The sequence below is a fragment of the Hyperolius riggenbachi genome, chromosome 7 (assembly GCF_040937935.1).
Source record: "Hyperolius riggenbachi isolate aHypRig1 chromosome 7, aHypRig1.pri, whole genome shotgun sequence".
Classification (NCBI taxonomy): domain Eukaryota; kingdom Metazoa; phylum Chordata; class Amphibia; order Anura; family Hyperoliidae; genus Hyperolius; species Hyperolius riggenbachi.
Genome location: NC_090652.1, coordinates 248,059,686 through 248,074,821, shown reverse-complemented (window position 1 = coordinate 248,074,821; position 15,136 = coordinate 248,059,686). Strand labels below are relative to the sequence as shown.

Sequence of the window (15,136 nt, the reverse complement as noted above, 5' to 3'; positions counted from 1 at the left end):
ATAGTATTCATACTACTTGGAGGTGATAAAATTAAATTAGCCAATCATAACTGGATGTATGCACCTGTGTAGCTACTGGAGGACAGAGCCTCAACGGCATTTACATCAGCTACTAATGTTGCCAAATATATAACAAAACCTAGAATGATCCTAAATGTAGTGGGACTTCCCCCTCCTGAACAGTCCTCTTGTAGGTTTGGAGTGAGAATAGATCAAGAAATCGGCGCAGGAAGAGGAAGTGCAAATTGGAGCAGCTGCAAGATTCCAATTGGTTGCTCTGGGCAACTCCCTCACATTTGCTTCAGTTTAATATTTTTACACCATCAGTTTAAATGAGCACCAGCAACTAATTCAAGACAAGTTAATCCACACCTCGTTCTCTGTATAGATTTAATGCGTTCAGTAAATGGCAGGATACATTTAAAAAAAATTAGTGCTTGAAATATCCAGTGGAGGTGCTTCAGTTTATTTCTTCAAAGATCACATAGTGTACAATAACTGAAGCAAAGTGCTAGTCACATAAAAACAGTACAAACTTTGGTATCGAAGTTTTACCATTTTTAATGAAAGGACTTTGGAAATATGGTACATTTTCCTTGACAACACAACATTTCTTGGGAGCCACAGTAAAATATTGTTTACAGCTGTTCACTCGAATGTCGATTTTCCCAGCATTATTTACATGGCGAATAAGATCAGGAAAGCAACCATCAAACAAAACAGACCCATAGCTTCAGACAGGGCAAATCCCAAGATGGCATAGGAGAACAGCTGCTGTTTCAAGGAAGGATTTCTGTGGGGAGAAGAGATCACAATAAGAATTTTTACTGATATACATAAAAGCAAGAACATGTACAGGACTTTCTGCAGTGCCAAAACTGTAAAGGGAATGATAGTTATAGCCCAACACCCCATGATAAAAAGCTGCATAGCTCAAAGAAAACTAGTCATCCCATTTCATAAAGAACACAATCTAATAGCAATCGTGCTACACACAGATTACTGCCTGGTACACGATGCAATTTTCCATCAGAGCGACAGGTCAAACTTAAAGAGAATCTGTATTGTTAAAATCGCTCAAAAGTAAACATACCAGTGCGTTAGGGGACATATCCTATTACCCTCTGTCACAATTTCGCCGCTCCTCGCCGCATTAAAAGTGGTTAAAAACAGTTTTAAAAAGTTTGTTTGTAAACAAATAAAATGGCCACCAAAACAGGAAGTAGGTTGATGTACAGTATGTCCACACATAGAAAATACATCCATACATAAGCAGGCTGTATACAGCATTCCTTTTGAATCTCAAGAGATCATTTGTGTGTTTCTTTCCCCCATGCACTGAAGTTTCAGGCTGCTCTTTTCTTCTTGCAAACAGCTTTGCCCTTGTTTGTAATTCCTCAGTATGTGAAAGCCCAGCCAGCTCAGAGGACGATTTATCCAGCTGATTAGAGCAGCTTCTCTCTTCTCTCGTATCTAAATAACACACAGGCAGTGTGCATAGAGGGACCAGAAAGGGTGAGTTCATAGCAGAACCACAACACTGAAGAACTTGGCAGCCTTCCAGACACAGGCCGACAAGTCTGACAGGGAAAAGATACATTGATTTATTACAGAGACTGTCATAGTAGAAAGTGCTGCAGTTAGCCAGAACACATTAGAATAGCTTTTGGAACATGTAGGATGATAAAAAACAGGATGCATTTTTTGTTACGGAGTCTCTTTAAAAACAGTTTTAAAAAGTTTGTTTGTAAACAAACAAAATGGCCACCAAAACAGGAAGTAGGTTGATGTACAGTATGTCCACACATAGAAAATACATCCATACATAAGCAGGCTGTATACAGCATTCCTTTTGAATCTCAAGAGATCATTTGTGTGTTTCTTTCCCCCATGCACTGAAGTTTCAGGCTGCTCTTTTCTTCTTGCAAACAGCTTTGCCCTTGTCTGTAATTCTTCAGTATGTGAAAGCCCAGCCAGCTCAGAGGACGATTTATCCAGCTGATTAGAGCAGCTTCTCTCTTCTCTAAATAACACACAGGCAGTGTGCATAGAGGGGCCAGAAAGGGTGAGTTCATAGCAGAACCACAACACTGAAGAACTTGGCAGCCTTCCAGACACAGGCCGACAAGTCTGACAGGGGAAAGATACATTGATTTATTACAGAGACTGTCATAGTAGAAAGTGCTGCAGTTAGCCAGAACACATTAGAATAGCTTTTGGAACATGTAGGATGATAAAAAAACAGGATGCAATTTTTGTTACGGAGTCTCTTTAAAGGGAAGGTTCAGGGAATGGGAAAATAAAAATCCATATCCACTTACCTGGGGCTTCCTCCAGCCAATGGCAGGCCGGAGGTGCCCTCGCCGCTGCTCGAGGCTCCCCGTCGTCTCCGGTGGCCGACCCGACCTGGCTGCCAGGTCAGGCTCTTCTGTGCTCCAATCTGCACCTCACGGGGGCGCACTGTCGGACGTCCTCCGGGCTGTACTGCGCAGGCACAGTAGTTCTGCGCAGTACAGCCCGGAGGACGTCCGATGACATCAGCACGCCCGCGTGGAACGCAGAAGAGCCTGACATGGCAGCCAGCCTGGCCGGGTCGGCCACCGGGAGAGGCGGCGAGGGCACCTCCTGCCTGTCACGGGCTGGAGGAAGCCCCAGGTAAGTGGATATGGATTTTTATATTTTTTCCCACTCCCTGAACCTTCCCTTTAATAAGACAGGTCTGATCTGCTTGCAATAGATAAAAGGATTGATTTGTAGATCAGTACTGCACAAAATTGATCACAATGACTGGGAGCAGAGCGGACATGTCAAATTATCAATCCGACCCATCAATGCATCACGCGTACCTAGCATTAAACTAAACCCGAGGTGAGAGACATGGAGGCTGCCATATTTGTTTACCTTTAAATACCAGTTGCCTGGCAGCCCTCCTGATTTAATTGGCTGCAGTAGTGCCTGAAGTACAATAGAAACAAGCATGAAGCTAAGTCAGTGGCTGGATAGTGTACTGGTTAAGAGCACTGCCTTTGACATGGGAGACCGGGGGTCAAATCCTGGCTAGGGTCAGTACCTATTCAGTAAGGCGTTCAAAGCAAGACTCCCTAACACTGCAGGATAGCCTCTTGAGCACATCCCAGTGGCTGCAGCTCTTGAGCACTTGAAAACGCCTTATCTGCATATGCTCATTAAGACAAATTACAGAGTCTGAAGATATAAGTATGCTGGGCATACACAGATTCTCCCGCCAGATTGATTCCCCGCTCGATTCTGCAGGCAATTCTCATCTTCCCCTCATTTTTCTTTTCTCATTGTCCTGAATGTGGAATTGAGCAGGGAAACGATCGGGCGAAAGATCGGGCGTGTCGGAAATTGAGCTATTTAAATGGCTCAGAAATAGAACCGTGTATTCCCAGCATTAGAGGCAGATGATCAGCAGGATAACTTATTGTGCAAAAGGAAAAATATGGCAGCCTCCATAAAAAAAAAAAAAAAAACTTTACCTAGTGTTCACTTCAAGCACACCTGAACAGGAGGCTGACATTTCCTTTTAAACAATGCAGATTGCCTGGCTCCTAACTGAGCCTCATTTTCCAATATGCTTAGCCAACTCAGACCCTAAACAAGCATGCCAATCAGCAGCTCTGACAAGATTAGCTACCTGCTCGTTTCAAGTGTGCGATTCACACACTACTGCAAAAAAAAAAAAAAAAAAAAAAAAAAAAAGGTAGGACTGCCCGGCAACTGGTATTGTTTAAAATATACAGGTCACCCACCATATCCCTCTGTTCAGGTGTACTGTAAAGGTAGCCATACACTGGTCGATTTGCCATTAGATCGTCCAACTGACAGATCCCTATCTGATCAGAGAGGGATCGTATGGCTGCCTTTACTGCAAAAGGATTGTGAATAGATTTCAGCCTGAAACCGATCACAATCTGTTGAGCTGCTCCTGCCGCCTGATACGCGCCCCCCCACCCCCGTATACATTACCTGAAGCTGGCTCGGGGTCCTCTTCTCCCCGCTGCACTGCATCCCAGCGTACACTGTCACTCCGTGACCAGGAAGTTCAAATAGAGTGCCCTCTATTTGAACTTCTTGGTCACTGGAGTGACACAGGAAGTTAATGTACGCTGGAATGGAGCAGGAACAGCGCAGTGCAGAGAAGATGCTAAGGAGCCAGCGTCAGGTAATGTATACCTGTATCGGATCGGCTGCCGCCAGCAACTTGCTCCCTACCCGCGGGCGATCGACGGTAATTTCCCGCACGGCGCAATTGACGGACCGATCCGATTTCCTCCCCAAATTGGATCGGCGGGTGCGTTTAGCGCGAACGATTGGCAGCAGATTCGATCCCAGTGATCGAATCTGCTGTCGAACGGCGGCAAATCGGGCCAGTGTATGGCCAGCTCAAGGATTACCTTCTTAGCAGTAATCCCAAGTCAGGCTTGGGCCAGACCACCACATCTCAGAGCGGTAACCCGGATTTGGATCAATGGGAGGCGAGTAATGCGCAGGGCTGCCGCAGATCTATCTAGCGGTATGAGTTTTAGGGTAATTACACAAAAATATCCTAAAGAACAGGACTAAAATATAACGTTTATTATAGAGTATTAAAAAGTAACTACTGGCTGCTAGAGTGCCATCACGCTGTACCATGAACTGATTTTAATTGTATTTTGTATATATGCACCTTAGCACTATGTCTAGCACACTTGCACATAGCACTTTTTCCCTTGAAAAAGCTTCCTTTATGGTAGTGAAACATGTCAGGTTGTAGGTGGGGGTATGTTTATTTTACAATGTCAGTGGGAATGTAGGTTTTATCCTATTAAGACACAAATTATAGGACCACTGACCTTGTGTGGTCAGTTTTCTGGTTGTCTCCTAGCAGCCATCTGTGCATTGTTTGTGGGTGTATAGGTTTTTTCCTATATCGATTTCACTTAAGAGTACCACAAACACTTATTAATCCTTGGTTTCACTAGCAGCCAGTAGTTACTTTTTAATACTCAGTTATATTTTAGTCCTGTTCTTTAGGATATTTGTGTGTAATTATACTGATTCAGGTTCTGTTTATTGTGGTTATGAGTTTTAGGGTCTACGAGTTTGGAAAAATTGTGATTTCATTAGCATTTAAAAATCACTTCCATTCACTTTCATAAAAAAAAAAAAAAAAAAAATATTGCAGAAAAATCAGATTGCGAAATCACAGCAACTTTTATCACAATTTCAATGAAAGTGAATGGGAGCAATTAAAAAAACAGCGAATCAAATCGCAAAATGCTCAGAAAAGCGCTTCTAGTGTGAATGGGCCCCAAGACTAGGTCCATGACAGAACGGAGCCAGTTTGGGGGGGGGGGGGGGTTTGACAGTGGTCGGCGGAGATGCATCCCCCCTCCCCCATAGAGGGCGGCATTGCAGGTAGTGACAAAGGAAGCAAAGAAAGTAAGCTCTCCGCATACGTACATTACTTTTGCGCATGTAGCGGGGACGGGGACCCAGGTGAAAAACGACACCCTGACGACCGCTGTCACCCCCGTTCCTGGCTGCTATCACCTCTAGCATGACGGCCCCCTCCCCACCCGCAGGCTGAGACAACATATCTGTGTCCAAAACTGCCTGTGTAAGGGGGGGGGGGGGGGTGTTTTTCTGTTGCCTGCCACTACCCCTGCGTGTATCTGGATCCATATGCGGTGCAGGAAAATGGAGCAAATCCAGACCTTCCATTCAGGTTTTGAAAACGGGTCCCCCTAAACAGATGGATCAGTTTTTGTTTGAGTAAAGACGGCTGTCATTTTTACATTGCCATCCATGGCTCAGGTTTTCATCAAAAAAAAAAAAAAAAAAAAAAAAAAAAAAAAAAAAAAAAGATACATTCCTGGACCTAGTGTGAACCAGCTCTTATGCATAAAGAGTTGTGCTCATAATGATTCTGCACACTTAAAAAACGAAACTTATACAGTTAGACTCAAAACACCATACAATCTTGGTTGTTCAATCTTACTACTTTCATGTAGTATAAGAGCTTATCCAATAAATCATTCAAGGCATTTTCAATCTGTTGGCCCTTATACTACATAGATTTGGTAAATCTGTACAACCAAGATTGTATGGCGAGTTGAGCTTTAGCTGCATAGGTGATTGTACATTTATATACACAGCACTGCGCTTTTAAATGTTAGCACTAACTACAAAGCTGGAATTCTAGCCAGTATTTTAAAATTCAGATAGACTGGAGAAGTGCTCTGTAAGCTTTATTAAAGAGGTATCCTCATTGGACATACACCCTAACTTAAAGTGAACCCGAGGAAAGTGTTATATTAAGGCTGCCATATTTCCTTGCAATCAGAGCTGTGGGGTCTGAGCAAATGCGGGTTACCTAGAATGAATTAGAGTCTTCATAAACTGAAGAGTCGGTTTTTGCAGGGCTGTGGAGTCTGAGTTGGAGTCGGTGCAGTTTTGGGCACCTGGAGTCGGAGTCGTTGATTTCATAAACTGAGGAGTCGGGAGTCGGATAATTTTTGTACAAAATCCACAGCCCTGTTAAGTATTAGACTAAGGAGTCGGAGTCAGAGCCATTTTGGGTACCCGGAGTTTGAGTCGTGGTTTTATAAACTGAGGAGTCGGAGTTTGAGTCTGAAGATTTTTGTACCGACTCCACAGCCCTGCTTGCAAAACCAGTAGCCTGGTTGCCATGCTGATCCTCTGCATCTAATACTTCCAGCCACATACCCTGAACAAGCATGCAGCAGATCAGGAGTTTCTGAAATGGTCAGAATTGATCAGATTAGCTGCATGCTTGTTTCTAGCATGATTCAGAACCTACTGCAGCCAAGTAGATCAGTAGGACTGCCAGACAAACTGGTATGCTTTAAAAGGAAACATGGCAGCTTCCATATCGCTCAACCTCACTAGCTCCACTGCTTCGCAGGACTTAACAGTAGCACCAACGGGATAAAATATACTAAAACCTTTAAAATTGCTGAGGCAGTGGTGGACTTACCTCAAAGCAGACAAAAAAAAAAACTGTCAAATTTTCAAAGGTTTAGGATTTATTAATATACTCCAAAAAAGTTGCAACACATTTTGCAGGTGTGGCCCCCGCTTCATCAGGCAATAGGGGATGGAGCATACAGCAACAAGTATATATGTCTCAGCCTAGTGCCTCTGAGCACACAGAGGCACTAGGCTGAGACAGACACTTGTTGCTGTATGCTCCCTCCCCTATTGCCTAATGAAGTGGGGCCACACCTCCAAAATGTGTTGCAACTTTTTTTGTAGTAAAATAATAAATCTAAACCTTTGAATGTTTACAGTTTTAGGTCTGCTTTGAGGCAGCAAGTCCACTACTGCCTCAGCAATTTTAAAGTTTAGCTTATTTTATCCTGTTTGTGCCTCTGTTTATATCCTTCTATACCTGTGTCCACCCCTGGTGGAGGGGTGATATACACCCTTCTTTCCGATCTACAGAGAGCATCTTCTTAATCCTGAGTGGGGACAGGTCTTAATCTCCCCAACTGCATTTACAGTGGTTGCCGTGGGTAACCTTGGTTTGCGATCATCAATTTACTTACACTATCCATCAAATCCAATACATACTACACTATATTGGGCTCTCAGCGGTTCCTTTTTTGTGGCTCCACTGCTTGCTCACTTCCTACAGCGGATCACAGCAGACCAGAGAGGTTTTCACCATGTATGCCTTGTGTTACCGCAATGGACCAGCCCAGCCTGCAAGATTTTTATGCACGTGGACGCATTGTCAATGATCCAAAAACAGTGGCACACATCAGCTTCTGAGTGTGGCAGATCCAAAACCAGTGGCACACATCAGCTTCTGAGTGTGGCAGCTTTCTGGAGAGGCACAGCATCCACATTACAGAAGTGGGTTACAGGTCTTGCTGGTCTGTCATAGAACATGCAAATAGACCTGTATTCACTGCTTGTAGAGTTTCCAGTTCTCTGATACTAATGAGTACAGATAGCCACAAGAAAAAATAAAAACTCAACACTGCAAACAAGGTAATAGAACAGACACCTCAATGCTAATTGTAGATACCCTTCCCTGAGGTGAGAGGGATATGGAGGCTGCCATATTTCCTTTTAAGCAATACCAGTTGCCTGGCTGTTCTGTTGATCCTCTGCCTCTAATACTTTTAGCCTAAAGGCTCATACACATAGACTATAGTCTTTGGAAAATGAAAGATCACAGACCAATCTTACCACCCTTCATGTAGTATGAAGCCATACCTACAGTCTTTTCTATGGAGCTGAACTCCATCAGAAAAAAAATCTTTGCAAGATGCTGCACACACAGATGCTGTACAGACACAAAAGATCAGTATCTGCAAAAGATCTGTTCCTGCAAATTGCATTCATAGTCATTCATAGTCTGAGATCTGCAGATCATCATTAACTGACATTCATCTGCAGAGCTGAAAATCCATCCTGGTGGATCTGATCTGCAGATGACTGTCTGTTATGGTGTATGATGATCTGCAGATCTCAGACTATAAATGCATTTTGCAGGAACAGATCTTTTGAATGTGTACAGCATCTTGCAAAGATTTCTGTCTGATGGGGAGTTCAGCTCCATAGAATAGACTGTGTAGGTATGGCTCTCATACTACATGGAAGGGGGTCTAATTGGTCTGTGAGCTTTCATTTTCCAAAGACTATGGTCTGATGTGTGTATGAGCCTTTAGACCCTAATAAGCATGCAGTAGATCAGGTGTTTGACATGGTCAGTATTTACCAGTGCTGTGGAGTCTGTACAAAGTCGTACTCCAACTCACTCAGTTTATGAAACCACAACTCCGACTGGGTACCCAAAATGGCCCCGACTCACACTCCTTACTCTAATACTTAACAGTGCCGTGGATTTTGTACAAAAATCATCCGACTCAGTTTATGAAATCAAGGACTCAACTCCGACTCCGGGAGCCCAAAATTGCCCCGACTCCAACTCCACAGCCCTGGTAACAACAAGATTAGCTGCATGCTTGTTTGGTGCAATTCACACACTACTGCAGACAAAGATCAGCATGGCTGCTAGACAACAGATATTTAAAAAAGGAAATGAATACGGCAGCCTCCATATCCCCTTCAGTTGTCCTTTAACCTCCTTAGCGGTAACCCCGAGCTGAGCTCGGGGTAAGCCGCCGCGGAGGATATCTTAGCCCCTGGTGGGGCGATTCCTGTCCTGTAAATTGCTGTACGCGCAGCCAGCACTTTGCTAGCTGCGCGTCCAGCTCGATCGCCGCCACTCTGCGGCGATCGTCCGCACGCAGCGGCGGAAGAGGCCCCCCCCCGCCAGAGCCCTGCGCAGCCCAGACCAATCGGCCCCGGGCAGCGCAAAGGGCTGGATCGGATAGGTCTGATGTCAGGACGTCGGCTGACGTCCATGACGTCATTACGATCGTCGCCATGGCGACTGGAGAAGCCAAACATGAGATTGCGTTCTATAGGCGATCTGTTTACTTTTGTGGTCAGCGGCGATCGGACTAGAGGGACACGTGTGCCCTCTAGTGGTGTTTTATGTAGCTACCACTCAGGTAGCTACATGAAACAAAAAAAAAAAAAATTAAAAGTGCAATGCAGCCTCCTTGGCGGAAAAATTGAACCGCCAAGGAGGTTAAGCAGGTCTATACATTGTAATAAATATGCACACTATATACCGCACAGTTTGATGAAGCAAGCATCAGGAGTTCAGACTTTGCTTTCACCCTACAGACTAGAAGTTCTGGTTCACCATGAGCTTGTTGGGGAACCTGTTACTCTACAGGCCACAATCTTGCAAAAATGCTTTGCCTTTGAAGCCTATGGGCAAATCTGCATGCAAAGTCAAAAAGTGCACTATCACATGTATTCCCGGGAACAAGGCAGACACCGCAGGGGGTGTAAAGAAGCACTACAGCAAGAGTGATGTAAAAGACTCTCTCTCCCCCCAGCCCCCCCCCCCCCCCCAGTGGGAAAGGAAACCACCTGTTCCCATAGGCCAGTGATCTGCAAACCTGGCTCTCCAGCTGTTACAGAACTACAAGTCCCACAATGCATTTGCCTTTATGAATCATGACTGGCTGTCAGACTCCCGCAATGCATTGTGGGACTTAGTTAACAGCTGGAGCGCCAAGTTTGCAGATAACTGTCATTGGCTTACAATGCATCCGATTTGCAGTGCTCTCCTACTGTGTTTGTGTAAAAATGCAGCAGGTCAGAATCAGAAACTTTATTTCACCAAGTGCGACCGGGGGTCGAACTACAGCTGTGGTCCAGTCTGTACACATTGGCTATCATTCATGAACAGGCTATCAGTAAACAGAATCAGTGCAGGAAAACACCGCTGGCGGATTTTTAGACTTCTGGGTGGGCATTCATGAAGATGTATCCATGTGCGGAAGCAGTGCGGAGATTCCCCGAACTAGGCAGGCGGTAGGCGGTAGGCTTGCGGAGACACGGAAGCTGCAGAGTTGATACATTTCTCCGTGTTCCGCTCTGCTGCAGCTGCCTGGGAGGTCTGTGTGTCTCCATTCACTTACATTGGTATCGCCACATCAGAGTGAGCGGTACTTCCCGACCTCACACCGCTTGCGGTGTTCTTTATGAATGAACATTTTGCTACATTTGTACCGATAATCACCGCATAAGGCGGTGATTTATCACTGCTCGGTAGTGTCATTTTTCCATGCGGAAAGAGGCTTTATGAATGCTGACTTTGCCGAGTGGTTGGTAAAGGCAGCTGTTTTAAGCATTTCCGCATGCGGAAATGCTTTATGAATGATAGCCATTGCCTTCTAGTTGATGTGAGTGCATCCTTTTAACACAGAATGCATTCACCATCCAATTTTGAATTTTCCTTCATTCCAGAAAACACCGCTTGCTTTAGCGTGTGAACAGGCCTTAAAGAGGAACTTTAGTGAAACTGTAATAAAAAAATAGCTTCATTTTTACAATAATTATGTATAAATGATTTAGTCAGCATTTATCCATTGTAAAATCTTTCCTCTCCCCGATTTACATCCTGACATTTATCACATTGTGACATTTTTACTGCTGGCAGGTGATGTCAGTGGAAGGAGAGGATGCTTGCCTTTTTGGCAGTTGGAAACAAAAATGTAGGAATTCCTGTTATTTCCCACAATCTCCCCAGAGTGATGTCAGAGCCATGGTCCTGACATCACACTGTGGGAGGAGTTTTACCACAATATCAGCCATACAGAGCCCTTTGATGATCCATTTGTGAAACGGAATATATATTTCTCTTGGGAAAAGGGGTATCCGCTACTAATTGGGATGAAGTTAAATTCCTGCTTACAGTTTCTCTAACATTTTACATACATTGTGAGAAATTCTAACCTGCAGAAAGGAAACATACTTTGGGCACACGAAGCAGACAAACCTACCTGGCATAACCGATGATTAGACTTCCAAAAACCGTTCCAATACCAGCACCAGAGCCTGCCACTCCGACTGTGGCAGCACCAGCACCAATGAATTTAGCCGCTGTATCAATGTCCCTGCTGACTGCGCTGGTCTGGAATTCTCTTAATACCAGCTGGGTGCATGGATTTTGTGTTCCACTGAGAAGTGTGTTCCCCTGAAATTAAATAAAAATGGCAAAAAGATTAATATGTTCTAATAATAATCAGTTTCATTTGTGTTAAACTGCCACAAAAGCAGGTCAAATCTTTGACACTATCAAGGCAATGATACATTGTCCTTCAATTAACCCAGTGACCTGCCCTTCAGATCAAAGGCCTGCAGAATAATGGAAGGCAAAGTATCAATGCAAGCTATGAAGTGCAACAGGTAAAGGAGTGACAGCAGCAGTGCAAACAATGGTTACAGAAGAGCTAAAGCTACAAGAGCTTGATGCTGAAAAGTATGAGAGAGTTTGTCACTAGTGACTTTACACAGGTTAGCAAGTTTCCAATGGAATTGTGATGTAGTGTTTAGCACTCACATTAGTACAGAAAGTTTGCACTAGGATTAGTTACCTCTCCAGTTCGGACCTCCGGCCGAGACAAGACGGATGCAGAAATTGGTCTGTACACAGCCCTGGACCCAGCACGGATCTGACAAAAACACATCACATTTAGAAATGTCCAACAGAACAGTGCAAGTTTACCCAGAACATTTAGGAGCACATCCCTAAAGTGCCAAACTAATGGCAAGTGGGGAAGCAGAACACATCAAAACAAGCACATCAAAAAGTGAAGCCATTTCCAAGGGCAACCAATAAAGTTTCAGTAGTCAACTGGTAATTCTTTGCTTTCCTTAGCACTGGTTTCAGTTATTTGCAAAATGCTGTACTATAACTAATATATACACAGAATGGATGAACACAAGATCACTTTTATAGAAAGGTGCATTCATTCACCAGCAAGACAAATATTTAACAGGATGCTACTTTTTTTTTTATCTACAAAACCACAAAGCAAGACAATCAACTAGCATAAGTGGGTTTCTGCAGAATCATGAAAATAAAAAAATAAATTATATTAACACTGCAATAGTTCTTCCAAGTCACTGTTGTGTGAACAAGATATGTATATACCAAGAGAGACTATGGAAGCAATTCAGCACATACCAAAGTGTTTTAAATACAGGGAGGGACTAAAACAAATTAAGCCATCAAGAACCTCAGTGCAGCTAATCATTGCAAAGCTCTTCCTACAGGAAAAAGGCAGCCTTCAATTGCATTCAATAAGTGCCCTTGGGCTGTGACAGCTTTAAGGTCACAGGCATGCAGCAAATAACAGCACTAAGGGTGCATATATTCCATGCCCAGTCATTGATCATCTATGATCAAAGCATCTAAAGGTGACACAATGGCTGCTGGGCGACTAACTGCAATAAGACATTGAGTTTGACCTACAAGAGCCGGGAAGGACTAGGCCCAAACTCCTATGCAGAGCTTTCAGACTCACCAGAGAGGGAGTAGAGACGAACTTAGCGCAGGCATACATGTTGCTGGGTGCTGTGTGTGTCCTTCAGTAGGTAGTCGGGTCAGGTCTCAGCCCCTCTGCAGAGAGAGAACGGAAGAATGACTCACACTCAGCACTGACAAGTAATGTCACGGAAATACAGAGAGATGGCAGAAAATACAGCGTGCACCACGGAGACCCAGGGGAGCCGTACTCCGATCACGCAGCCCTAGTGCCCGGAGAAGCGCTGCGATGGAGGATGGCTGCGGATTAAACGGCACCCCCAGCCCGGGCACTTCAGTACTCTTACCGGCGCCAGAGGTCGAACTGAACGGAGAACAGTACGCACGCGCACTACGTTCTTTATAAAGAATCCCGGATGGAGGGAGGAGAACCCACTCAAGGTCACTTTGCAACAGCTTTATTGAGACAGTTGGCCGCGCACAAGGCATTTCTACTGGCTGCTCCTGGCTGCCAGGATTTGCAGGAAGTGTGTGAATGACCTTACTGTACTGTCACATGAAACTTTCTGCTGCTCCTGTCACAGAGGAGGCGTCCATTTCCTGACCTGTCCTCTTCAGGACAACTTGCATCCTGTGTGCTACCGTACCATTATGCCCTGCTTGGATTTATTTAATGTAACTGTTGCAATGGGCTCTATTCATAAAACCTTACCGCAAGTTTTCCGCTCAAAACAGCGGATTTTCCCGTCCATTTAGCAAAGTGGGCATTCATAAAAGCTATTCCCGCATGAAAATCTACAATCCCCCAGCAGAGCGAGAAATTTCCGCCTTCTCCAGTGTTTTTCTAGATTTATCTAGAAAAAAGTAACAAAATGGCCATTCATAAAGATTAGAGGAAGCGGTATGTGGACGGGAAATACCGCTTCCTCTGATTTTGCGGATTACATACAAGTGAATGGGACAGACCTCCCAGAGAGAGCAGCGCACGGAGGGACTCTGCCGGCTGAAGTGTTTCCGCATGCCTTCCGACAGCTTACCGCCAGCTTTCAGCGGGAGATCTCCGCACTTGCATCGCAGCTTTCAAGATTTTTTTGAATGACCACCCAGAAGTGTAAAATACCGCTGCGGTATTTTCCCTCCAGGAGTTTTCTCGCCACAACTTTTTTATGACTAGAGCCCAATGTGTTTGGAAGTGTTCATTTGCAGTTGTAATGGGGAAACTGAATTAAACATTCATTTACATTAAATTAAATGACAAAGGGTATCATTCATAAAGCATTTCCGCATGCGGAAATGCTAAAAACAGCTGACTTTACCGACCACTCGGCAAAGTCAGCATTCATAAAGGCTCTTTCCGCATGAAAAAAAGACATACCGAGCAGAGTGATAAATCACCGCCTTGTGCGGTGATTAACGGAACAAATGTAGCAAAATGTTAATTCATAAAGAATACCGCCAGCGGTGTCAGGTCGGAAAGTCCCGCTCCCTCTGATGTGGCGATACCAATGCAAGTGAATGGAGACACACAGACCTCCCAGGCAGCTGCAGCAGAGCGGAACACGGAGAAATGTATCAACTCGGCAGCTTCCGTGTCTCCGCCTGCCTAACGCCTGCCTACCGCCAGCCTAGTTCGGGGAATCTCCGCACTGCCACCGCACCTACACACTTCTTTATGAATGCCCACCCAGAAGTCTAAAGTACCGGTTGCGGAGAAGAACGGTGTTTTCCCACACTACCGACAGCCTCTTTATGAATGATACCCATAGTCAATTTTAACAATCATTTATTGTATTATTACATTACACAATATAGTATTATATTGTGTATGTATGCATAGGCTAATAATTAATGCAGAGCTTTGAAGATAGTATTGGATCATTTACGTCACTCGTTGGCTAAGGCTTTCAGAGCAGTTCATTCTTAAAACACACACTAGACTAGATAGTGTGCAACTGGTGGGGGCCGTCTCTGACAAGAACTAAGTTTATGTATCGGAACCCACGGCCAATGTGCTGCCAAGATGTCAGAGTTTCCGGATCATCTCTGTCGAACACAAGTCAAGGGTACTGATCTCCTTACCCAGGGGGCATAACTACAGGGGAGTAGCAACTGTGGGGAGCAGAGCTGTGAGGGGCCCCTAACGACTAACCTTCCCTGCCTCCACTTAAAGCGGTATCGTCACCATAAAAATCAAATTTCAACAGCAACTGGTCTGAGTGTATTAACCACTTCAGGACTCAGCCTTTA

The 15,136-nt window shown here is 44.5% G+C and overlaps 1 protein-coding gene across 1 annotated transcript; it reads right to left on the bottom strand.

Moving 5' to 3' along the window:
- Positions 1–536: 536 nt before the first annotated feature.
- ATP5MC3 (ATP synthase membrane subunit c locus 3) lies at positions 537–13,342 on the bottom strand. The gene is made up of 5 exons (XM_068247015.1): positions 13,237–13,342; positions 12,930–13,024; positions 11,997–12,074; positions 11,403–11,596; positions 537–793 (listed from the first exon to the last, which is right to left on the bottom strand). The coding sequence occupies exons 2-5, from the start codon at positions 12,966–12,968 to the stop codon at positions 679–681; spliced, it is 426 nt and encodes a 141-aa protein (XP_068103116.1). The 5' UTR covers positions 12,969–13,024; positions 13,237–13,342; the 3' UTR covers positions 537–678.
- Positions 13,343–15,136: the final 1,794 nt, after the last annotated feature.